The 26450-nt window shown below is 44.1% G+C and overlaps 1 protein-coding gene and 1 long non-coding RNA gene across 2 annotated transcripts; one reads left to right on the forward strand and one right to left on the reverse strand.

Moving 5' to 3' along the window:
* Positions 1-1428: 1428 nt before the first annotated feature.
* LOC142149745 (uncharacterized) lies at positions 1429-10413 on the reverse strand. Its single transcript, XR_012690884.1, has 2 exons — positions 10291-10413; positions 1429-2461 (listed from the first exon to the last, which is right to left on the reverse strand). It is a non-coding gene; the product is annotated as an uncharacterized LOC142149745 (long non-coding RNA).
* Positions 10414-24495: 14082 nt separating this feature from the next.
* NANOS3 (nanos C2HC-type zinc finger 3) lies at positions 24496-25771 on the forward strand. Its single transcript, XM_075205046.1, has 2 exons — positions 24496-24614; positions 24806-25771. The coding sequence occupies exons 1-2, from the start codon at positions 24600-24602 to the stop codon at positions 25625-25627; spliced, it is 837 nt and encodes a 278-aa protein (XP_075061147.1). The 5' UTR covers positions 24496-24599; the 3' UTR covers positions 25628-25771.
* Positions 25772-26450: the final 679 nt, after the last annotated feature.

Genomic DNA, 26450 nt, shown 5'->3' on the forward strand with positions numbered 1-26450 from the left:
TCTTCATCTCTCGCAACCATCAGCTGAAAACAAGTTCCATCGTTGATCGTGATGATTAGAAAGTGTTTGAAAACCAACTCAACAGGGGCGCTGTGTTTTGGCACGATAAAACGATGGTGGGAGTGTAGACAAATGCAATATCTGACCAAATAGTTGTGAATCGTGTGATCTGTGCAAGAATTGCATAGGTGTGTACCCAACTTAACACGCAAGTTGCGTTTGGAATTGAATCAGACCATTAAAGTGCATTTTAAGGCAAAGGCCGTCAGTAACTTTCCAAAAATGGCCAGCAGGTGGCAGTCTTCTCCAGCACTTTGTTACAGGACAGAAGTTTAGCAGAGGTGTGAAGTTCCAACAATACAATCTTTAGGGCTGATTCAATTATCTGTGAAGTGCTATAGTAGCATCAGGTGTAATGATCCTGGCACCTCAGAGCAAAACAATGTGCAAAGTTTTCATTACCACAATGGATGGTTGTGTGCACACAAGGCTACTAGGGAACCTCCCGCTAATTGGATCTGCTCATTGAGAGTGCTACAGTCTTTCCACATTGTATTTGTAAATTCGGTCTGTCACCTCATTCTGCTTTGTGGTAAATTATGTAGATTATAGAATTTTCTGTGAAATTGGAAACCGTTTCAGGCAAATGTACTATACAAGTCTAGCACTGGTATAAATAGGGCAGTGTTAGCTAACCTGTGACACTCCAGGTGTTGTGAAACTACAAGTCCCAGCATACCCTTCCAGCAATAAGCTGCTATATATTGGCAAGGCATGCTGGGACTTGTAGTTTCACACCACCTGGTGTGTCCCAGGTTAGCTAACACTGAACTAGGGTCTGTTCCAGCTTGCACCAGATAGATTAGTAAGAACTTGAGGTAAAGTGGAGGTGAGCTGCAGCCGGAGGAGGCGGCCATCGTGGGGCACAAGCTACATTCAGCCTGTTAACGAGCTAGTACCTCATGTCTCAGTAAGAATGTACTAGGAACATTGAAGTTACGATATACACCTACTGCAGCCTCTACTGGTATGGAGGCTGCTTATACATAAGAGTAAGTAGAAGATAAGGCGGTATGTTACAAATCGCTTTCACCATATGAGCTTGCACTCTAATATGGCGGCCACGTGCAGCCTTCCAACGAGCATTACTGGTCGTTATTCCACATATACTGGTTACTGAACTGATGGGCAAGAGGGACATTTTAACCCCTGCTTTGAAAGGTCATTTTGTTACATATCCCATCATCTAAGCACATTTAATACACAGTCTGCTTATAAACAGAAAATTTACATTGTAAACTTCAGAAATAAACATCCTGGGATTGGTAATTGATTTATCATTTTGTGCAAATCCTTTGTAAATATATTATATATTCAACAGCTTTTAACATTTAAAAAAAACAAAAAAAAAAAAACAAAGTCACTCAGTCAAGTTTACAAATGACACATTTTATTTACACATTCATAGTGTACATGCTGATAAATATTTTTTCAACCTTATATACAACAAAAATGTACCCGAGTATCTCCATCACTCACTATACTGTATTCTGATACATTATACATTTAGTTACTAGACATAGATTTGTTTTACATCTCTCCCATGCCAGAACCATAATACTGCACCCCATTTTCTTACATGTGTTATTTTTTTATGGTCCTAGAAGGCAGGCAGACATATTTGCGTGCTTAGAAAGTGAGGCAATCATATATGTACAAGAAGTTATTTTTTTTTATAAAACAAAACATTGATGAGCTGGTAATCTAGAATCTATGTGTTATATGTCCAACCATTTGCCTGTAAGCAGAAATAGTCCTCTGCTCTGCTAAGGCGTACAAGGAACCACATGAACCATACGATAATGGGCTCAATCTGAAGCTTCTTGGCCCCAACTCCTGTCCTGCTGAACTGAGCCAGGTCAAACCACCAATTATCAGCTCAGTAGGCACAGGAGTCCGCACCAGAAATATCCACGAGGAGCCACCAAGGTCCAGGGGGAGAGGCAGTGCCATAGCTGCGGAACTTAGCCACTGTGAACATGCAGAGATCAGACAGTGTTCACAGGCCAGCTAAGCCCTGAGCCTCAGACACTTCTGTGGAAGACGGTCTGCAGAGCGTTTCTCCCAGGCAGTAGACTTTCTGCAGAGCATACAGGTCCACAGACACATTATATTACCTTGTCAGGATGGGGGGGGGGGGTATATATACCTGTGTGATCCTTAAGATACATACTGACAAGAATGTCCTGGCCAGTGTTCTGCCGTTTCCTTGCTGCAGAGCAAAATGTGCTGCGGTTCCTCAAGAGTGCGAAGGCGATCTGCTGCAAGGGACGCCTACAGTTGGAAATCCCTGGCAATGTGATTTATTGCCTCAATAATAAAATCCCATCTCCAGGAATCCCCGACCGACAGCAACACTAGGTCAGGAGGACGTAGAAGAAGGCTGTGATGCTCCGCTGGGCTGTGCACGACAAAGGAGAGAGGGGTTATTACAGAGTCACATGGGAACACATAGGATAATTAGGTTACTGCATGAATGATACCTGTTCGCTATTCAGCGGAATTCCCTGTGGTTCAGAAGCCTAAATAGGAATCTTAAAGATTCCATAGAATCTTAGACAGAATTATCCAGTGCCAACAGGTTACTGACCTGGGGTATGGCATGCACTGGGCTTCCTGCCACGGCTGGCAGGAATATGTTGGTGTTGGACAACACTCTATAATCTTTTCCAGACTACTTCTGCTACTCCCAAGCAGCGCTAGGGGCACACCCAAGACTTCAGGGGACCCCCTGGATAGCCTGAAATCGAGGACCCAGGTTTTACTTTGAAAATTCCATCCCACCCCCCTCACAGTAGAACTCAGCACCACAAGTACTGAAAGCCATTATGGGGGTGGTGCTTTGGGAAAATTATTAAACATCAAACCCCTATAATGTTGGTAGGAGTTAAGGTATAGGCAGGACCACGTCATGCACTTAGTATAAGCAGCGTTCTCCCCAACACCCATTTCCCAGGTGCACCCGGCTGTTTTTACTTGTCACCCGGCTCTTCGAGCCCAACAGAGTCCTATTATAATAGAATAAACCATTGTTTCTTCTATTAGAACAGGTGTGATAGACCACTGACCACCAGTCTGACCAGTCCTGGCAGGTGTGGGGCAATAACCTCCAACATTTTTCATTATTGTTACAAAAAGTATTACATCTGCCCCCATCTGGTTGCCTCTTAATGCCACCTGGCTGGCAAAATTTTCTGGGGAGAAGACTGATGAGGTAAAGTATATGCGACGAGTGCTCAGTACAAGGTAAAGTATATACAAGACCATTTCAGGCTCACTTATTTATATAGCGCCACTAGTTCCACAGAGCTGTACAGAAAATATTTGACATTGACATAAGTCCTTGTCCCATTGGAGCTTAGTCACACACACGTTAATTTTGTCAGCAGCCATTTAACCCACCAGTGTGTTTTTAACGTGTGAGAGGAAACCTGAGCACCTAGAGGAAACCCACACAAATAGGAAAAGCATATTTTGGGCCTGTGACTCCTCTCTCCCCCCCCCCCCCAGACATTCTACCAGCTTCCCCCCAAACTACCAACCCAATTACATGAGACTTGCCCCCAGCCACTAGGCAACACCCAAATCCCATTGTGTTGAGACTTATTACTTCTCCATAAGATTTTACAGGAGGCCTCAGGGGAGATAAGGGGCTTGTGGGCAACAAAGACACTGATGTTCCAAGCCAATGCCCGGAATATTCAGCAACAACTTTGACACTAGACAAGTTTCCTCAACTTAAATATATGTTGTACTATACATAAAATACAGGGGGGGGGGGGGGGGGGGGGAAAGAGAGAAAAAAAAAAAATAACCTTATGTATATAGTGCACACCTTCCTTCAAGTGTATTATCTTTTAATAATGAGAAAGAACCTGTAAACATTACTCATGTAATGAAACTAATAGACAACGTGTTCCTCTCCAACTGCTTGTGGAACTACCGTTTCCAGCATGCCCTGCCAGACAAAGGCGTGTTGGGACTTTGTGTCTCCAGCGGTTATGAAATGGGTCTGCAATAATCCTACAATACAGGTTGATCCATATTCAGAAACTAGAAATCTTATCTCATGACAGAACAGTGCATTTCTCCATAAGAAATGCAGGATGACAATCAATTCAAATCCAACCACCCCTCTCCTCATTGTCTGGGGTCTGTGTGCAGGAGGCCCAATACTAAGCTGCATAGGTCTGTTATCAGGTGTTCCTGCAATAGATGATATAAGGAGCCAACTACAGTGTTCTTCAATGGTATTACAGACAGGAAGACTGCTGTGCGTTGGGAAATATCTCCCCCTCCACAAACGCCAACAGTTCTGATAAGTACCTGGAAGTCTGACCCAGCAGCGGGCGTCAGGACTATGAGAACTGGAGATGAGTGGAAACCACTCAATATTTGTAATGCTTGATATAGGGCCCCTGGTATTACCTATATATCTGCATATTTTAATCAGAAGCATTTCTATAAAATCAGCTTCTATTCTTAATTTCAGGAGGTCCTTTAAAGACTATAAGCAAATCAGACTGCCTTCCAGGCTTCTTAAGGCTAGCTCTCATTCTCTATGTAAAGTCTGCTATATGTTGGCAGGACTGGAGAGGTTTCAGTCAGGTGGTTCCCCCTGTGTGCTGCTGAGAGCAGGCGATGTGAGACAGAGAGGCTGCCAGACATCTGATGCAACAGGATTACTGACAGGAAGTCTGCTGTGCATACCAGGAGTCCCCTCACCCACCTCCAATCACAGCCCCTGAAGCTTTATAAATGTTAGTAGTAACTTTTATATTTAACCAACCCCCACACACACACACACAAATACTTGTTTTTTATTCATATATAAGCTGTCGGGCTGCAGCAAATATTTAACCATCATGACAATCACCCGTGGCAGGACAGACAATTATGTGAGTGTGTGAACTAGTCACTTTGCAGTTGTGTTCAGTTACCATCTGTGTAATTAAAGAGGGCCTGGGGGAGGGAGTCTTCACTTTTAGATAAATTCCCCCCTCTTTCCAAACTGCCCCCCTCCCCCCACATGACAACTTCAGTTACCTGAAGCAAAATGTGGCGTGAGCTCAGTGCGAGACTCCTCCTTGGGTTGTCAGCTCCTAGCCTCAGGGAATGATTAAGAGAGTTTCCCCTTCTAAAACCAAACTCCAACATTTCAAATAAAAAATAAGGATGCCGATTGAAAAAAATAAAAATTAAAAATTAAAATAAACCTCTTACATACGAGACTGGCTTACACACCTTGGCAAAGAACTCGAGGCAGCCAATCAAGGAGCACCTACCTAGACCAGGCCTGTCCAACCTGTGGCCCTCCAGGTGTTTTGAAACTACAAGCCCCAGCATGCTTTGCTGGTAGACAACCAGTTGATAGCTGGAAGGGCATGCTGGGACTTGTAGTTTCACAAACATCTGGAGGGCCACAGGTTGGACAGGCCTGACCAAGACGGTTAGGAGAAGATCCCAGATATTGTTCCATTGTCAGGATCACAGAAATGGACCATTTAAAATGATACAGCCCAAAAGCAAGTGAAAAGCATCAATAAGGAAGGCAGAGAGAAGATTAAGGACAGAGGACAAATAATCCTAAATAAGAGGTAATCAAGGGGCTTATTACGTAGCGTTACCCTTAGTTGGAGTGGCGATTCTATGCCCACTTTATACCGACTTGGGCCAATAGGCGCATCGGTCACAGACACGAGTTTGGTAATTGACCAGCAGGTGGAGCTCTAGCCTGGAAGGAAGTTTGATCTACTGTAATAAGGCCCAGGATAAAGACCACCAGCGTACTGGGATGTTTTATAGTCCAACTTCAATGAGAGACACCAGCAGACATGGAAGGAAGTGCGAGAGACAGGACAAACATTCACTGGTGATCCAAGTACACAGTCTTATTTACCAGCAGTAATGAACTTTGAGTGTTCTTGAGAAGCACCAATCAAAAACAGCCGTGTCAACATTAGCTTAAGCTAAAACATAAATACCAATAAACCCCCCCCCCCCCCCCCCCCAAAAAAAAACCTCCCAACAACAAAAATGTAATCTCTTATTCAGAGAAATATATCTAGAACATAAAGGCTATTAACGGCATTAGTTAAGTTCAGAGCATCAGCGCCAAATACATAAGAGCTATATATGGCATATAGCCTTATATTAAAATTATTGATTGTTCATAGAGTAAATTTGGATGAAGGTGCATCACTATAACCTTCCAATATAGATTCACATCGGACTCTCTTTAAGATAGAAGTAACCAATGTAGGGACAGAGACTGAAGCAGTAAAACAACATTAGGGGGCCTGATTCACTAAGGATCTTAAATTAAGAAGTTTCTTATTTCAGTCTCCTGGACAAAACCATGTTACATTGCAAGGGGTGCATATGAGTTTTCTGTTTTGCACATAAGTTAAATACTGACTGTTTTTTCATGTAACACACAAATATCAACTTTAAATTTCAGTGTACATATAAGCTATCAAGTATGTGTGTGCTACATGCAAAAACAGTCAGTATTTAACTTATGTGCAAAACAGAAAACTAATTTGCACCCCTTGCATTGTAACATGGTTTTGTCCAGGAGACTGAAATAATAAGTTTCTCAAGTTAAGATCCCTAGTGAATCAGGCCCTAGGTATGCCGGAGAAGGGGGCACCAATAAGGGAAGTGCAATAGTTAACGCAACAGATTATAAATTCACAAGTTAATAGTGTCATGTGTGTGTATACAGACTGGATGTGGGGAGCAAAGGACAGGCCTGAGTCAAGGAGGACACCTAGGCAGCGTGCTTGGGGAGTAGGGCTTATTGCATTGATGGGGGTGGGGGGCAGGAGGGCCCCCTATGTCTTCACCTGTGGCCCCCAGCTCCTTCCTGCTCTATGTATGAACAGCCCTTTGTTTTAAACCACATCAGCTCGATCTCTTATTCTGAAGGACGTTTTGCAGTGTATGTGGGATACATTCTAAACTTAGAGATTAAAGGGAATTGTATGGCATTTGCAGTGCCCATTGTTGGTTTGTCGGGTCAGGTCGGCAGATTCCATTGAGTGGTGGTAATATTGTTAGCTTGGTTTTCGAAAGATTAGAGTTTGTGGCAGCGAAGGGACATCCATGATAAACTGGCAGAGAGACATTCAGTAACACGGGCCAACATAGATGGCGAGAGCTACGGAGAGGATCCCTAAATCTGGGTATCGCCTGCATAGAGGAAATACTAGAACCCAAAGCAGCATCTTATCGGCCCAGTTTGATCCAGACTTGTTGCCTCTGTGTGATTTAGATGCAGGACAGACATATCCGGACAGGAGATATTAAGGAATGTAAAGTCTCTGCAGGTATCCACAAGTCTGGTGTAGTCAGAGTGCAAAGAGCTTAAACTGGCGATCTGAGGAAGGAAATTGAGTGTTTAAGTAGTCAAACTGATCAAAGTCAGGAGAAGACAAGATTATATCAGTGGTCCTTACGAAGAGTCGAAAGCTTAGAGAGTAGCTTGGGGCCATAAGGAGACCATAAGTCGTAATGTTGAAGTCATTCAACGAAGATAGCCGGGACGTTGGGGCTGGTTGGTGACACGATGGACCATAGAGGAGGAGTTGTATCTGGGTAGTTGGGTAATATTATCTTTTATTTAGAAGGCACCACAAAGTTTCAGCAGCGCAGAAAAGATGGAAACGAGAGTGTTGAAACAGGTGGGGATAATCTGAATGTGCAACAACGGAATGAGTCCGACCCCCACCTCCTGGAGGTGTGGGTGAAATGGACACCGCCATGTGTAAGGGCTGCAGGTAGCAGGATCTGATTGTGTGAGCCAGGTGCTAGAAGGTTGAGGCTGTTTGAGAGGTGATGGATGGAGGTTTCTGCATTTGTATAGTGGCCATTTAAAGGATCTTGAAAGCGATGGCAGACAGCTGATATGGTTGAGGTTTGACGATTTCTATAGCGAGCATACTCACAATGACGTGTACGGAGAGGGAGAGAGAGGGGGGGGGGGGGGGGGTGGGGAGGACACCTGGATTTGGATATAGATCACCAACCGGGCTGACAAGTTGAGAATAGTGCAATTAAATAATGGAGATGTGTTAGAGGGGAGTGGGAAGGGGGCTATGTGGATAAAAGATGTTGTAAATCTAAGAACGCCATAGTAAGAAAGACAGGTTGGGAAACTGCGGGTTTCATAAGGTTAAAGCATGAGAGGCAAGTGACAGACAATAGAGAGAATTAAATATCAGCAAGTTACACTGCCCGGGGCAGAGAGACAGTGAATGCAGTTCCTGGGTGTAGCAGATGAAGATTACTACTTGTAGTCTGCAGATGTTCAACTGAATTTCCATCACTTTGTCAATGAATGACTTACTGTAAAGCTGGGTACACACTACAGGGTTTTCAGCCGTTTATTGCACCAATCACACAATAAACGACCGTTCGGCCAATATCGCATCAGTGTGTACGCACCAACGATGAATGATCATCATTCCAAAGCACATTGTTCGTTTATTTGGTTTTATAAACAGACTAAAAATCTCGTTCAAAGATGTTGTTCCCATTCTGCAGAGTGTACGCACTCAGCACCGGCAGTGTCCATAGATCTCTATGGAGTGTGCAGAGTCACGAGCTTTTCTGCCGATGGTTATCACAGATGAAGAGCACAGATCTGAGGGAAAATTGTGTAAAACGTGTATAGTGAGTACACAGGAATCGGCTGCTGATCAGGGCTTTCAGTCCTTGGTAAAATCGCTACGGATATTGAATTGGGAGACATTTTCTGTAGTGTGTACCCAGCCTAAGTGTAAAGTGTGTGTGGGCAGCCTTACACATAACAGGCAAGGTTTAAAGCGACTAGTTGTAGATAAAGGCCAATCAAATGGTAATAACACAACAACCTCAAACCCTCAGGCACCGATAGACGCCCTTTCCGTTCAACAACCAATAACATTGCGCAAGTCTTTCCAAGCGCTCCCTAATGCACAGGGAGTATGTATAATTAAACTAAAGTATGCTTTTATAGGGAAGGCTATAATACCACAGCAACTTCCATGTGAAAGAGTAGAGGTAAGTCGCTGGTCTGGCATATTATGCCTGTGACTCCACTATGTGATCTATAAGATAGAGATAAAGACATACACACACACACATAGCCATCAATAAATAACATACAGTTACTAGATAAAGCAAAAGGGAATCCGGGGCTTGCACAAAATACAGCTGGTGGTATGAGGACTGGGGAGACCACCCACGACGGCTCCATGCTCCAACAGTTGAGCTACTGAGTACAGTTATAGACACTTTATACATTGTGGGTTAGAAGCTTTTGTAACAAGCACATACTTCTGCTTCTTCCTTAGTGTTCCATGACCTCTATAGAAAGCAGTAAAATAGAAAGAGGAATATATATATATATATATATATATATATATAGTAACTCCATCCGACTGTGTGAACACACCGTATAATACTGGCAAGACAAGCCTTTTATAAACCACAACGCGTTCCCTGACACAGCAGCCCAGGATAGGACACACGTCAGCTCTATTAAAAATTGTTCAAATGTGGCGCTCAATCCCTGGAACCGTTCCCTGAGTCACTAAATCCACCCAGATTACAAAACGTTCCTCCAGTGTAATGCTGCTCTGTGGTCCTGTCAGCCTGTGACACAACTTGTAAGACACGTCCGGTGCATTAGAAGACACAAGATTACACAGAACAACATACTGGAAGCAGACTTAAGAGACCAGAAATCAGACCACAATATTTCCACAAGGCACAGCTCTTGGCCAGACATTATAGAAGACTCTGAAACACTTCTCATCTCCAACCACTTGATGCCTTGGGAGAAGTGGCAATTGCATGCAGAGGATCAGCATCACTTCCCTCCCAATGCTGACAATCAGATAGTGGCAATAAATCAGTTTGCTGCAAGCGGAGATGTGGGTTGTGGTATACTCTATTACGATCAGTGGATTTAAAATAAAAAAACACAAATAAGTGTGTGTGTGTGTGTGTGTGTGTGTGTGTGTGTGTGTGTGTATACACACACACATAATTTATTATATATATATATATATATATATATATATATATGACAGGTTAACTACAAGAACCAGCCTGCACCATCAGCCAAAGGATAACAAGGCAGGCTGAGACTAGTAGTCCCACAACAGCTAGAGAATTGCAGGTTGCATGAGCCACATGATCATATTTTAATCCTCCACAGACTGTGCACAGTGCAATACTCACCACATGTCCTCTGTCTCCTTCCTGCACACCCCAGCAGCAGCAGCCAGCTCCTGCACCCAGCAGCCCTCTGCTCACACTGACTCCCAGACATAGGGAAATCCCTTTATAACCAGACATCTGCGTCATCCCTACTCCAGATAGTGCAACATGAGCTGGAGGGAGGGCTGGTGCAGGAGGAGGGAGACCTGCCCTGGTAGGAGGGAGGCGGGGGACCTGCCCTGGTAGGAGGAGGGGGAGGAGCCATCACCCCGCTCTGTGTGTACAGACAACGCTACAAACAGTAGCTCAGGAGGACCCCGGCTCCACGCCCCAGTGACGTCACTGGCCGCCCGTCACCATGGCGACGGCACAACAAAGCTCAGGCGGGAGGGCGGGGCCCGGGGATCCCTCACATCCGGAGTCCTCGTTAACCCCTCACTGCCCGGCACGGAGAGAGCATTCAGTGTCCCGCAGAGCTCACACTCACAGCCAGCACTGGTAAGGTACTAGGTGTGTAACTACAGGTCCCAGTATGCCTCTGCCAACCAGTCAATGCTGGGATATGTAGTTCTACACCAGCTTGGACAGCCACAGTGTGACCACCTCTGCCTCTAACATATGCATTGTACATATAATAATGTACCCTAACCCTAGTGAGAAGTATGAAGGCATTAGATAAGGGAGTTATGTGATCATATGGCATCATTATTATTATTATCATTATTATTGTCATCATCATCATCATCATTATTATCATCATCATTATTATTATTGTTATTATCAACATCTTTATGATGATTAATAATAAAAAATAAATAATAATAATAATATACACAAAATTCAGCTGCTTGCATGAGGTGATCCCCATATCCAGGTGTGTTTTACCTTCACTGACATTTACACGTTCCATCACGGAACACTTTCACCACCAGTCGTGTGACATCACTGCTATAAATTATATGTATCAGGTGTGACATCACTACTTCCAGATATAAGTGGTGACATTATATATATATATATATACACACACACACATGTGCTTTCCTGCTGAGATCACGCTCTAATATATATAGTGATCTCAAATACATTATATGTAGAGAAATTGTTGTTAGACAGGAATTTGGTCACTAAATACTTATCTGTCCTTCATGCATGACATGTGTGTGCGTCCGTTTACATACAAAGACACCCACAGTTAATATAAGGAAAGATGATGATAATCTGTTCTTTTTTTAATGTAAACAGTGTATCTATTATTCCTTCAGGGTCCACAAATAAAGAGTGTAACATCCACACAGACATCAGCTCGCTTTCTCAGAATCCGGCAGCACAATGCAGACAGTCGCACACTGTTTGTTGTGACTTCAGTGTTTGGTTTCCTAGCAACAGGGAGATTGTGAGAAAGTGAAACGGAAGTTGTGAGCAGACGGTTATTAAAACTTTGCCAACCGCATACACACACAAACACACACACACACAAACATATATACACACACATCATCAGCTATTTATATAGCGCCACTAATTCCACAGCGCTGTACAGAGAACTCACTCACATCAGTCCCTGCCCCATTGTGGCTTACTGTCTAAATTCCCTAACACACACACACACACACAGAGGGAGTGACTAGGGTCAGTTTAATAGCAGCCAATTAAACTAGTAGTATGTTTTTGGAGTGTGGGAGGAAACCAGAGCACTTGGAGGAAACCCACGCAATCACGAGGATAACAAACTCTACACAGATAAGGCCATGGTCAGGAATCAAACTCATAATACACACACACACATCTGCACATACTCAAACATACATACTTATACACCCACTGCTAATGAATGTCCCAGTGAATAAATGTAGAGAGTGCTGTAGAAGGAATAATTCATTTGTTTGTTCTGAGACAGAATGTTTTATTTCAAAATCACAGAAGATAACAAAATTTGTAAGGACATGTGGATAGCTATAACAAGGCGGTTGTAATCAGTGTGACAAGTATGAATGAATGGATACTGTGCTGTCATTCTCTGAAGACTAGGGGACCAGATGAAGAGCATCATCATCATCATTTATTTATATAGCACCACTGATTCCACAGAGAACTCTTTCACATCAGTCCCTGCCCCATTGGAGCTTACAATCTAAATTCCTTAACACACACACACACACAGACACACACACACAGACAGACAGACACAGACTAGGGTCAATTTGATAGCAGCCAATTAACCTACCAGTATGTTTTTGGAGTATGGGAGGAAACCGGAGCACCCGGAGGAAACCCACGCAAACACGGGGAGAACATACAAACTCCACACAGATAAGGCCATAGTCGGGAATTGAACTCATGACTCCAGCGCTGAGGCAGAAGTGCTAACCACTGAGCCACCGTGCTGCCCAAAATGATGCCCAAATGATTGCGGAGTATAATGTGTTCGTGATTGTGGGTGCAATATGCCATTGTTGGCTATAATATAAGGGAGGATGCTGGGTTTTATTTGCCCAGTTAGTATGAAGGCAGCAATGTAGTTCAACCCAATTATCCACCGTACCGTATCAAATATGATCAAATCAATCAGATTTTGATTGAGTAAGATGATCCCACACCCTGCACAGTGATTGGTTAATCACCGAGATGTCAATTGGCATTGGAGCAAAGTCCGCTGGTGACAACAACATACTGGTAGGTTAATTGGCTGCTCTCAGAATTGACCCTCTCTGTCTGTGTGTGTGTGTGTGTTAGGGAATTTAGACTGTAAGCTCCATTGGGGCAGGTACTGATGTGAGTGAGTTCTTTGTGCAGTGCTGCGGAATCAGTGGCGCTATATAAATAAATGGTGATGATGATATCCAGTAATGGATATTATTGCCTGTAAAAAAAAACCAGTATGTAATACTTGAAATTCATCATCATACTATTCACCAGCATATAATAATTTGTTATGTTTATTCAAAGTGTGAGTCTTTCAGCCGGTATATTAGTGAATATAGCACAGTGTTTTCCACATATAGTAGAAGCAGCAATTATATCCTCCGTTACCACATGACAAACATGAACATAGCGTGTATAGCACAAATTCCAGCTAGTAAAGGCCCTTAAGCTGGTCATACACAAATCCATCCGGTCGCTGACTGATGAGTGTCTGGATCTCTGTCAGGTTTGGCAATACTCAAACCTACATGAAAGAGTCGAGGATTGGGCTGAATGGCCATATCCAACGACGATTATGGCACCGGGGTCAGATGCGGCCATTGTTCAACCACATTTACTGCCTGTTCTGACCCACATCTGATAGGTCCTGATGAGATGTGGGGGTATATTTACTAAACTGTGTGTTTGAAAAAGTGGAGATATTGCCTATAGCAACCAATCAGATTCTATCTGTCATTTTGTAGAATGTACTAAATAGATGATAACTAGAATCTGATTGGTTGCTATAGGCAACATCTCCACTTTTTCAAACCCGCAGTTTAGTCAATCTAGCCAGCAGTGTTTTTTGGCCCATCCATGTTGCTACAATGGTCTTATTTGCAGCGTATATGGGCTGTGTACATCGAGTGCAGACGGGCACCTGCACAACAGAAAAAGTGTCCCTCGAAAATATCATTTAATCTTGGCACTTCGTTTATGGAGATAAGCTTTATAGACTGTGCACCATCATGGTTGTGTATGATTGTATATTCTACAAAGCAGTTCCTAGGACTTTATCTAGTTTCAAGTCTATAGTAGTTAGACAGGCACAGGATTAACCAAGTAAATAACCAAATTACCATGGAATATAATAGTAATTTATTCTTGTGCCAGTCTTTGGGGTGTCCCAGGCCTGGTCAGAAGTCCATGTCAAAGTGCAACAATTGCAATTGGTGGCAGCCATTTTGTAACCTGAACCAATATTTATGGGACAACCTCTCAGCAACTCACTAGCGACCAGTGTCTTCTTTAAAAGCTGGAAGCGCCTCAGTGATGTCACTGGCTCCAAGTAACCCGATTGGCTGCATTCTAATCAATATTAGTGCAGCCCTACAAATGGCCGACTCCGCCATGTTCAGGCTTGAGTTGCGCTTTGACTGAAACCTGCAGTTACAATATGAAAATGAAGCAGGCCTCAACCTCACCTAGTCGCAACTTGTGTATAAAAACAAGATAAATTCACTTTATTGTTCTGGAGAAAGTGATAAACAGCAATTTGACAGCCAAAGGGCAGTTTGTAAGGTAGGCGAAGTCATATTATGAATTATTGATTTATTTTGCGGCACGCTGTGGTACAGTGTGGGTGATCGTCGCAGTGTATTTTGTGCCATCTCCATAGATATGGAACAAACAGGGCAGGCTATGCAGAGAACCATGTCACCTCCACGACGCAGCTGTTGCTAAGGTGTGTGTGTCTGGTTGCTAGGAAACGCCTGCAGACTGTGGTCGGGAGACAGGAAGTCGTTGAGAGAGCCGAAGCCCGCAGAGCATCACTACCCTCTTTACAGGGCGTCACGCACCCCTCCCCCCCTTGCTCATAATTATTTCACTCTTAAAGAAGAAGAACTCCACCCAAAAAAAAAATGTAAAAAAGTTTTGGGTGGAGAACAAAGAGTTAAAATGAAAATTTAAAACTGGATTTAGGCGAACGTGAGGTTCCCAGGTTTGGGGCATCCACTCAGAACAAGCGGGAAGAAGAGAGCGCAGCGTGGCGTGGGGCCATTAGAGCCGTCGTATGGAGCGCAGGAGGAAAGTCAGCGCACAGATTTTATTTTAACTCTTTGTACTCCACCCAAAGCAAATTATTTAGTTGGTGGTTTGTTATCCTTGAAATATAGCAGAGTGTACCACTGAGAGCTCAGCGTTGCAGTGCCTGCTCTGATGGTACAAGTATCGTGCAATACCTTTCTGCAGAGCATCTGCATGGTCTAAGGCCTGAACTCTATGCAGAGCATCTGCACGGCCTAAGGCCTGAACTCTATGCAGAGCATCTGCACGGTCTAAGTTTTGCACTCTCTGAAGAGCATCTGGATGGGCTAAGGCCTGCACTCTCTGCAGAGCATCTGCATGGTCTAAGGTTTGCACTCTCTGCAGAGCATCTGCACGATCTAAGTTTGCACTCTCTGAAGAGCATCTGGATGGGCTAAGGCCTGCACTCTCTGCAGAGCATCTGCACGGTCTAAGGTTTGCACTCTCTGCAGAGCATCTGCACAATCTAAGTTTGCACTCTCTGAAGAGCATCTGGATGGGCTAAGGCCTGCACTCTCTGCAGAGCATCTGCACGGTCTAAGGTTTGCATTCTGCAGAGCATCTGCGCGATCTAAGTCCTGCACTCTCTGCAGAGCATCTGCACGGGCTAAGGCCTGCACTCTCTGCAGAGCATCTGCACGGTCTAAGGTTTGCACTCTCTGCAGAGCGTCTGTACGGGCTAAGGCCTGCACTCTCTGCAGAGCATCTGCACGGTCTAAGGTTTGCACTCTCTGCAGAGCGTCTGTACGGGCTAAGGCCTGCACTCTCTGCAGAGCATCACGTCACAGTTGGGCACCACCGGAGCTGTCTGGACACTTACAGGCAGCCCACATTGCACACAGTACACTTTATTTACTAGTCTCACACCTAACGGCCCAGCTTTCACCAGCAGAGCGTTCTGGGCAGGCGGAGGGCTGTGCGCTGGCAGAGCTAGAGGTGACTCACTGCTGAGAAATGTGGCATCTTATGACTCACGCCCAGGGTGGGGATACACACTACCCCCCCACACCCGGTCGCAGACATATATACACACACACACACAGATAAACACATGCACACTGCTGTATGTGTATATAAATCCATGCTCTCAAGGCTGTTTTTGTTTATATGCTGCAGGCTTGTCCTATGGCCAAGACAGCATTTTTTCCCCCTTTATATAAATAGTTCCAAAAACAGTACTGGATTGAGGACCTAAAGGGCACATGACATGATTTGTAATATAACCTCCTACATCTTGTACTAAATCCTATCTGTATCGTTCTGGCTTCTGCATTTTTCACTAAAACTGGCAGATTTAGATAATTTTTTGGTCACTTTTGGATAAAACACATTTGGGGGATACAAGAGAGCAGAGCTGAGCTGTGTCGTATCCAAGGTCAATACTTCTGTACCGATGCTATAGCAGCCTTGGTACAAGACGCAGAAGGAATCCCAGAGGATACAGCAATTTACTGTGTGTGGTGATGTGTGAGGACATCTAGTTTGGAAGGAGAGCCTGGGACCAGAGCTCCATCATCACTCTCCTTACTCCGGCCCTGGATACAAGGAAGGGGTGGGGGAGGACATTGCTATATAAAGAGTATTGTAATACTCTATCTGGCCTATTTAGACAGCCCTGAAACCTACAGTCATTACACAATTACAGTGCGTTTCACTGCCAAGAAATGACACACCCTGTAATAATATTTCCCTACTGTTTGCCGTTTCCTATTTGTGAATAATGACTAAATCCGAGCACAAGAAGCCGAACTAAGCCGGTTTGTAAGTCTGCAGTTTGTCTCCTCGTGCTGACACAAGGTTGAGGTGGAGGCGGCCATCTTGTGGTCTGAGCCAATAGCCACACAGTGTCTCCTCCCGCAGCGATGTCGCTAGTGGACTGGTTAAGCCGACCTCCGCCATGTGTGTGGCGACTCCTCCGTGACTCTTGCATCGCTTTGCACGTTCCAGCAGTGATGTAACTTCTCTTTTCTGTCAATGGAAGGCAAGTCTCCATAGTAAACTGTGTATGTCCTATCCTTGAGCAAACAGATAGCAAATCATTTATTTTCATTCGTAAGCTCACTCTTTCTAGAAGAGCGTCAGGTGTCTCTAAACAGCTATTGAGCAGCAATAGTTTCCTAATCCCATAATGACGTATGTGCAGGTTAACCGATAATAGTTGTTTAACCCCAGTAGGTCAGAAAACACATTGGGGTACACAGAAGATTTTTTATTTTTTCGTTTTCCAACGTTTGAGGGCTGCCTAACACTTTGGAAGTGCTTGGTACAACCGGTGGATGTGACCATGCATTTGTGCGTTGAAGTTTATGCAAAGCCTGGGGAAACCTATTTCATACTATCCCGGAATGTGGGAGTCTCCCGTACATTCCGGGAGACTCCCACGTTCCGGGCAGGTCTCCCGGACTCCCGAGAGAGCAGGCCATTCTCTGGCATCCTGTCTTCCTCATCCACTTCCTCATCATCATCATCATCATTTATTTATATAGCGCCAACATATTCCGTATGCGTTCTTTCATTGGGGGCGGGGCCAAAATGACACCATTCGATGCACACTCTCCCCCTTTCGTCCTCGCACCCCGCTTCCTCTTCGTTATCTCTCGGAGGGAAAGCATACACAGTTGGTAATTATGACCCATTTAACATGCACTGTTATCTCCGTGTCAGGGTGGCAATAGCAGAATAAAATACATTTATCAAACATTCTAGAAGCAAAAGTTGAGGTGTTGCCCATAGCAACCAATCAGATTCTAGCTATAATTGACCTAGTACATTGGAAAAAATGAGAGCTAGAATCTGATTGGTTGCTATGGGCAACATCTCCACTTTTCCTATTTGGAAGGTTGGATAGATCTTCCGCAGAGTGTCATCCTGGAGATACATATATAACAATGATTTGGGGGATTTACATCTCCTCTAAAAGCAGTGCAGCAATTCCTCACACAAGTAATTACCAATTAAATGCTACATGGTCTGTGCCCAGACATGTCTCCACTCACACATGCCTGATGTCATTTCGCTGGCATGATCCTGTAGTATATATGACCGTAAACAAAGTCAGTATACAGTCTGGTTGTAACAAGTCAGAAATCTGCTCTGTCATTATGAGTGTTCACATGTGCACATTTGTTCTTATAATAGGCTTTGAAACAGATCCACGTGCCGTACAGTGTAGTGACCTCGCCCCTATCACAGCAGCTCCCACTGGAGGATTAGTTGATATAGCAGCTGAGTCCCATTCCCACTCAGGGGGGGGCAATTAGGGGGTTAAATAGCTATGAATGGTGCCCCTGGTGGCCTATGACGCAATTACCTGCACACCTTGTTGCCCGGGCTAGCTGGTGGGTGCCAGAGGACCCCCTCCCCCTGAATACACACAGTGTGTGTGCCTGGTGCAGTACAAACAATGCGTTATCTACGTTCATACATAAAACAAACTATATTACATCTCCTCTTCCTCCAGCACAGGGAAGCATCGCGGCTGCAAAACGTTACTCGTTTTTAAACTCCTTCTACTCCAGCACATTTTCTTCAGCGGATGTTATTGCTGAGTCCTTATATCACACTCCAGCACAGTACTCGTAGACTCCCGCCATGTTACATACCAGCTGTTGATGCTGGGATCAGTAGTTCCACAAGGACAGACCACAGGTGCATCACACAGGCTCTTCAAGATATTTAATCTCCCCCAGTCGTAGGCATGCAGACAGTCAATTACAAGTCTTGATATCTTGCTGTGTACCATTCACTGGTGATGCTGGCTCTGCACGTCCCTTTATGGGGTTCTTAACGTTCCACCCATAGTACCCACCCTGCACCCCCATTTTTCTACTGGGGAACTTAAAATAATGACTCCCCCCTTGATTACTCCCTACAGAGGCTATGGAAAATGTGTGCTTCCTTCTCCTGGGTCCCTGCCTAAAAATGTCTGCTCTTCTCAAAATGCGACAATCCAGAGTTTTTAAAGACTCTGGCTCCCGCCTGCTTTTGCGCTGTAGGCCCTGCCCCAATCGATGATGCCGCCACCCGCATCATTGATCAGGACCTCCTACGCGGTGACGCAACCTACCTTGTTGGTACATTCATCTCACCTGCCGTCAGCGCGGGGGGCACAAGTAGTAACGTTACATGCGTTACATATATGAAGACTGAATTAGACTTAAGAGTGGTTTTCTCACCACATTTTTGAACATTTTCAACCAAAGTGCCTAAACACTGCTCTATGTGGACCCAAAACCATCAGCGATCCTATAGACAGCAACAAGACATTGGCTGGGGGGGCTGTACAAGTCCATCGTACTGGCAGTGGTGGATCCAGGCAAAAGCCCCCCCCCTAGCAGTAGAAGTCCTTTAAATTTAGGTCCAAGACGCCGATCAAAAGGGATGGAGGGGGTGGGGCCAATCGCGGGTGGTGGGTAGGGTTTTCCGGGGCCAGACAATCAGAATGAAGGAGGGGCGTGATTATGCAAAATAGCCCCCCTAAAAATTACGTCTATGTTCGCCCCTGCGTACTGGTGATTGTTATGTGTGTGTGTGGTTATCGGCTGATTGCACTAATTCACGCAGTCAGATCCTAATATTCGGCTCAAACAGCAGGGTGTGGCCATGTACCTATTGTACTTTAATTTCTGGTAAAGCCACTGCAAAGCACTACCACAACTGCTAAAGCCATAACTGTATTAAATAATGTAGGAAATCACCCAAAAACCTAACTGAAAGTCATAACTGAGGGCCCCATATAGTAGAGAGGGTCCCCTAAAATACTAATCTGACGTAGCTATTCCCTGGTTGAAAAACAGACATTGGGTCACAGCAAAATCAGACCAGTGGGAAATAATTTGAAACCCCGGGTTCCTGCTTACAGCGCTCAACCAAGAGGGTGAAAATGGCTGTTTGATGTCTTGGAACATTCAGTTCTTACACAGTGTTCCGCTAGTTATTGACAATGCACCAATCAGAGCCCTAGACACAATGAACTCTCTTCCTCCCTCTCGTTTGTCAAAAAATAAAATAAAATTAGGTTAGTATAATCAGGGCCCCTCCGTGCCAACTGGGCCCTTGCAGGAAACCTATTTTGTCTGATGGATAATCCGGCTCCAGTGACAATTGTCTGCACTCCCCAATAACAGCTTCCATATTTATGTGCCGCAAGCTACCAGTCAAAACAAGTCTAACAATAACTTTGTGTCGGTGTCTAACACACACCCCTGGTTGTGATCACTTTAATTGGGGATTTATATTGTATCAAGATTGAGGGGTTTTATTACATTTTATTTTTGTATATCTTATGAATTGCTGGATTAAATGATTAATTATTGTTGTTTAAATCTGTGTTTCCTATTATCTACAGTAGACTTAGCGCTGTGTTTTTGGTAGCTATATCTGTACGACATTGCTATCGCCACCTGTAAAAGAAGCAGTTTCCTTCCCTCATTGACTGACAAGGGGAGTGTGTGTTTTTCTTCTTAAATCCAAAATATTTTTTGCAAAACTTATTAACAATGGGTACAAACAAAAAGAACTTCGGAAAGAACAACAACAGTGGATAAAGAGGGGGGTTACACAGCGTTGCAGAGAATCAAACAATGGACTGTCTATATAGATGCCTAACAGAACACAAGTATTTATATTTTCCAGCCAGAACAGAGGAATCAGGATGAGGAAGGGGTGTGTCTCAGAGGGGTAAACACACCCTTTAGTCAAAGAAGAGGAGGCAGGAAAAGAGTATTTAAAGCCAATCATCTCCATTTTCTAATTGTTTTGAATGTTGGTGATGAATTTAGAGAGACGGAGTAGCCGAGAGGGATCGTTCCAGTTCTGGGTGATTGCAGCTCTATTAGGTACAAGATTTTGTCCAGTTATATATTAGTCATGACCTTGTAGGGCGGGGGGTAAAGCTATCTCCCCCCAACAGCTTGCTAAACACAGGTAAGAAAAGAAGCAGCAAGGAGGGCAGAGATTGGGGAAGGGGCACCTATACTGCCTTCACCTGGCCCAGCAGTGTTCTCTTGTCCTGCTTGTCAATAACCATCGCCTGAAAAGATGGTGACTCTGCACACTCCATGGAGATCTATGGACACTGCCGGTGCTGAGTGCATACGCACTGCAGAACTGGAACGACATCCATCCATCTTTGAACGAGATTTTTAGTTTGGTTTGAAAATCAAAAGAAACAATACAATGTGCTTTGGAACAATAATCGTTCATTGTTGGAGCGTACACACTAATGGGATATCGGGCTGAACAGTAGGGTGATTGGCCCCATAATCAGCTGATAAACCCTGCAGCCTGCACCCAGCCTTAGACAGCAGTGAATCCTGCTGTAGTACCTGTACTTCTCTGTACCCTGTAATATTATTTTGGGTACATAGTGCCTGTGGTTTGCTTTTATATTTAGTTAATGTATTAAAAAAAAAATTCCCATGCTTTCTGATGGGACTTTATATAACACATTTATGTATCCTGCACCGTATCCAGCCTGTCTACATATGGCAAGTACCGTATAGCTAGAACATACTTATACCCAGATGGAAACAATTCTTCAGATCCGCTTGTACTTGAATTCAGGTGGATGTGTGGGCAGGTTGTGTACAATGGAGTACATTCTGGTGGAAGTTGTGTTATTGTTATTAATTTTTACTTATAAGGGGTCCGTAGCCCCATACAATTGGAGTTTGAACAAACAACAAAACTACATCATTACAACCCACAAAATCACATAAGACCATAAAGAGAGCTTACATTCTAGAGGGGAGGGGTGGACCCAAAAACACACAGATAACCTCCACGCAGATAGTGACCCGGTCAGAAAGGAACCAATGGCAGCAGCACCATCCATTACCTGTACCCTCTTCATTTGTACAGCTCTACTGAATACATCCAGCATATTAATATTAATAATAATAATAATAAGAAGAAGAATACTAGCAATAAGGTTGGTTCTTGTGAAAGCACCTGTAATGGCTACAAAGTAAACATTGTATTTGAAGCATAGTATAATGACCAGGTTTCCCATGGTTAAAGGTGAAACCCAGATAGACATTTTTATGTTTCAACAGCAAATTTTCTTACCTTTATAATATGAAGGTTCTCGTATAACTCAGTCATTGGGCAGCATGGTGGCTTAGTTGTTAGCACTTCTGCCTCACAGCACTGGGGTCATGAGTTTGATTCCCAACCATGGCCTTATCTGTGAGGAGTTTGTATGTTCTCCCCGTGTTTGCGTGGGTTTCCTCTGGGTGCTCTGGTTTCTTCCCACAATCCAAAAACATACTGGTAGGTTAATTGGCTGCTATTAAATTGACCCTAATCTCTCTCTCATTGTCTGTGTGTGTATGTTAGGGAATTTAGACTGTAAGCTCCAATGGGGCAGGGACTGATGTGAGTGAGTTCTCTGTACAGCGCTGTGGAATTAGTGGTGCTATATAAATAGCTGATGATGATGATTCCGTTGCAAACAAAACGCTCTACGGTGGAGATTTATATGGCTGACAATGCAAAAAAATAATCTCTCTCCTGGAAACATTTCATGTAGTTGACAAAACATCAGATGAAAAACGCATCCAAAAAATGCTGCAATTACGTGCGTTACCGTTTCCCATCAATGACCCAGAGGCTGGCGGGGCAGAGCTGGTTTATAATGCAGATGGAGAGCCACAGGTTATCTATACCAGATCTATCCCTCTATAAAGACAAATGAAAGTGCTCAGTCACTCACTCTGGCAAGGACAGGAGTGGGCCAATGCTGATGAACAGCACTAGCTGTAAAACTATATTACCTCCTAATGACTTTGAATCCTATAGACTGCCTGTTATATCTCAAGACAGGTAACATTTGAGGGTCAATGAGCAAACACCATCTGCCGGATGGGATGTCAAGGTTTACTTAGCACTAGCCCATTACAGTATATGGCTTTTTGTGTATTTAGGAAAAACACCTTGAACACACATCTACACACCTCACCAGAGTACATAGAATTATAATTGCATGCTCCATATCACTGAATAAAAATAAAAACAATAATAATAATACATACATACTTGCCAACTCTCCGTGAATGTCAGGGAGACTCCCTGAAATAGGGGTGATCTCCCTCACTCCCTGAAGAGTCTGGCATTCTCCCTGATGCTGAGCCAGTACAAGACGTGGTTGGCTTCGCCATCTGTGGCATGATGACACCGTTCAGAAATTGTGTTCTATGTCCATGTATTGATGCCTATGGAGGTGGCCATTTTCATGGAGACCAAGATTTAATCAAAGACTGACAGGTAAGAGAACATGACTTCAGTAATGGAGACAGAACTGTAAAAGACACTTCAGTCTCTAGAGATTCATTAGCTGCTTTTCTTTAACGCATAGTTGCCTACTCTCCCAGAATGTCCGTAATTGGCCAAATTGTGAAAATTGTTTAGGGGACGGGGCCGAAATATAGTGAATTGTCAAGCCCCGCCCCTGCATGCCCACCTCCCCCGGGATCTCCCTGAAGCCAACGAGGAAAAGTTGGCAAGTATCAGGGGTGCACGGAGCATTTTTAAGGAAGGGTTTCCCCTCCACCGAAAAAAAAACAAAAAACGAGAGAGCTGCCGTGCATCAGCTCCATTTAGGCAGCACTGTACTATACAGCAGCCGCGGCGCTGTCAAAGAAGCGTCCGCTATGGTACAGCACCGCCGCGGTCGCTTCTTTGACAGCGCCGCGGCTGCTGTATAGTACAGTGCCGCTATATAGGGCACTTTTTTAGCGGAGGGGGGGGGGTTTCTAGAGACCCAGAAACCCCTCCTGCCTGCGCCACTGAGTATGTAATAATAATTATTGAATATTTATATTTAAACGCTGCCCACTCCCCAGTCATCATCACTCTATGGACTAAAGATTGAAAAAAAAAAGTATATTGTCCTCAATTGTAAAGCGCTACGGAATATGTTGGCGCTATATAAATAAATGATGATAAGAAACCCATTAGCCAGGTAAAGTGCTCTTAGAGCACAATGACACCGTTTTTGTATATGATTGTTTTTTATTGTAAATACATTACTTTCTTTTAATACGTTCTAAGTTAAGTAGACTATTTTGTTCCCAGGAGCTATTTAATGGTATAAGCAATATGTACATGTTTTAAAAATAAATATATATATATAGAGAAGAAAAGGTAACTGTCTCAGCGGTTGTGCTCTATGTCGAAGAGTAAATACAGACAGTTGATGTGTTGGGTGCCCTCAACCTGCCCCTGCAAAGTCTCCGAGCTGTCTGCAAGCAACAACAAGACCGGATAAAGCAGACTGCTATGTTGTATCAATGCACAGGATATTTTCACATTCTCCTGTTTATAAGATACACAAAGGCGTTTCCTGGGCAGTAACAGCGCCATCTCGCGGGCCAATTGCGGTACCGCAGCTGTCGTGAAAAATAATTACAGTTCTCAAAAGTATTGCTTGCCTACATGTTAACACTTATCCCCGTCTACTGCCCCTTCTTGGCTATAGAGCGTCTCTTCAAATGTACTCAGATGCGCCATAAAGGCTGGAGTCCTTATAAGTAGCATCTGGATATCCTGGAAGTGATAGATTTTTTATTTAAAATGTATTTCAGGAATGGAGTATGCAAGAACTATGATGCAATGTAATGATCCTATGCAATGTAAGTATTGTTGTCAAAACTATTACATATGGAAAAAACAATGGTGGATCCAATGAACTGAAAGAGGGATCTGGGAATCGTATGGTTAAACGTTATCAGAGAGATAGTTTGAGCTGTCTCTGTGGTGGGTGGAGGGGGGTCGGGAAGAGGTGATAAAAGGAGATGTAAGAACATTAATCTCTGTAATGCAGACCCTCAGACTGGAGCAGACTGGAGACACCATGGACTTCAGCATGTGGACAGATTACTTCGGGCTTAATTCCAAACTTAAAGCATCTATGGCAGCAGGGGTACTACCAACACGTGTCAGGGGAGGAACAAGGCACTTTTATCCCCGGCTTCCAAATATTGAGTCTCGGGAGACACAGGGTCTCCTCATCAGGATGCCAATGAGCATAAAAGATACAGAGAGTTGGGCTCCTCTACCCCAGGAGTTCCCTGGCCAGATGCCTACAACAGGGGCAGAACTGGTGCCAGTCCATATACAGATGGCACGGAGCAGTGTTCCTCCAGTACCTACCAAGCAGCCTCAGATACAGACAAGACCAGTACCAAAGAGAGAAGACGTCTCAGAGAAAACTAGTTGTGGTCCTCAGGATAATGAGACGCTCCAGACGCACGGACTCTCCTCGCAGACACTCACAAAAGTCGCAGCAAACGCGCCAAAGAGAGTTGGCAAGAAGCAGAAGAGATGCCAAGTCCCCCCAGCTGGAGCTTCAGTGCCCAATGTCTGGGACCCTTCCCCGGCCACTCCCTCACGGTGGGACCTTGAACTGTCGCAGTGTTCATTCTGCAAAGCCAACGGAGAGTCGCAGCGCGTCTACACAGCGCACGGCCTGAAGGACCAGCTGGGAAATGTGGTGTGTCCAATCCTCAGCAACTACACCTGCCCTCAGTGCAAAGCCACCGGGGCCAAGGCTCACACCCGCCGCTTCTGCCCCATGACCAATAAACGCTACACCTCCGTCTACCAAACGCCATCAAGTAACGCGGATGATAAGAAGAGCGTGTAGGGACCGCGATGGTACAACAGTGCGTTCGCCGCACATGATACCCTTTACCGCACTTTTATTCATCTCTTGACTTATTTATATTTTATATGTTGAGTTTATTTGGTTTGATTGCATACAAGCAGCACCACTTTGATGAAAATTACTACCTCACGTTAAGTACTTTTTTTTTTAGCATTTTTAAATTAAAAGCACTTGTTATTATCACTGGACGTGCGTTGTATTTTCAGTTATATTATATATTGTGTTGTTGTTTTTTTATAATGATGGGACAGTCTAGTGGGGCCTCATTAGTCAATAGCAGTGTATTACTATCCTCTGTGGGAGTTACTTTTTTCAGAGTGTGGGTACAGAGTAAAGGGATTTATATCTAGTCTTCCTGTGGGCAGCCTCAGGGTACTGTCTAGCTCTCTGTTCCTGAGACCCCTCAGTTGTTTATAGAACTACAAGTCCCAGCAGGCCCTTTAAGACTTGGCCTGCTGGGATTTGTAGCTCCACAACAGCTAGAGTGCCAAAGATTCAGGGTACAACAAGTAGATGTTTACTGGGAGTTCATCAAATCAGTTTTCAACGCTTGGTAACCTATGCCCTGAGAAAAATACACTTAAAGGTCCCTACATATGGTTACATATTATTCCTGGCAGCCAGAGAAATAACGGAGGTACTTTGTTTTATTTACTTATATATACATATATATTAGTCCAAATGTCGGTTCCATATGTCTACCAATGCATGTGGTGTATTGATTTGGGATTAAACAGATCTACATTATTATTTACTTTATTATGGCCAATTAACCAAATCTGCATAGTTTGCTTGCCACTAC

The sequence above is a fragment of the Mixophyes fleayi genome, chromosome 4 (genome assembly GCF_038048845.1).
Source record: "Mixophyes fleayi isolate aMixFle1 chromosome 4, aMixFle1.hap1, whole genome shotgun sequence".
NCBI classification, from domain to species: domain Eukaryota; kingdom Metazoa; phylum Chordata; class Amphibia; order Anura; family Limnodynastidae; genus Mixophyes; species Mixophyes fleayi.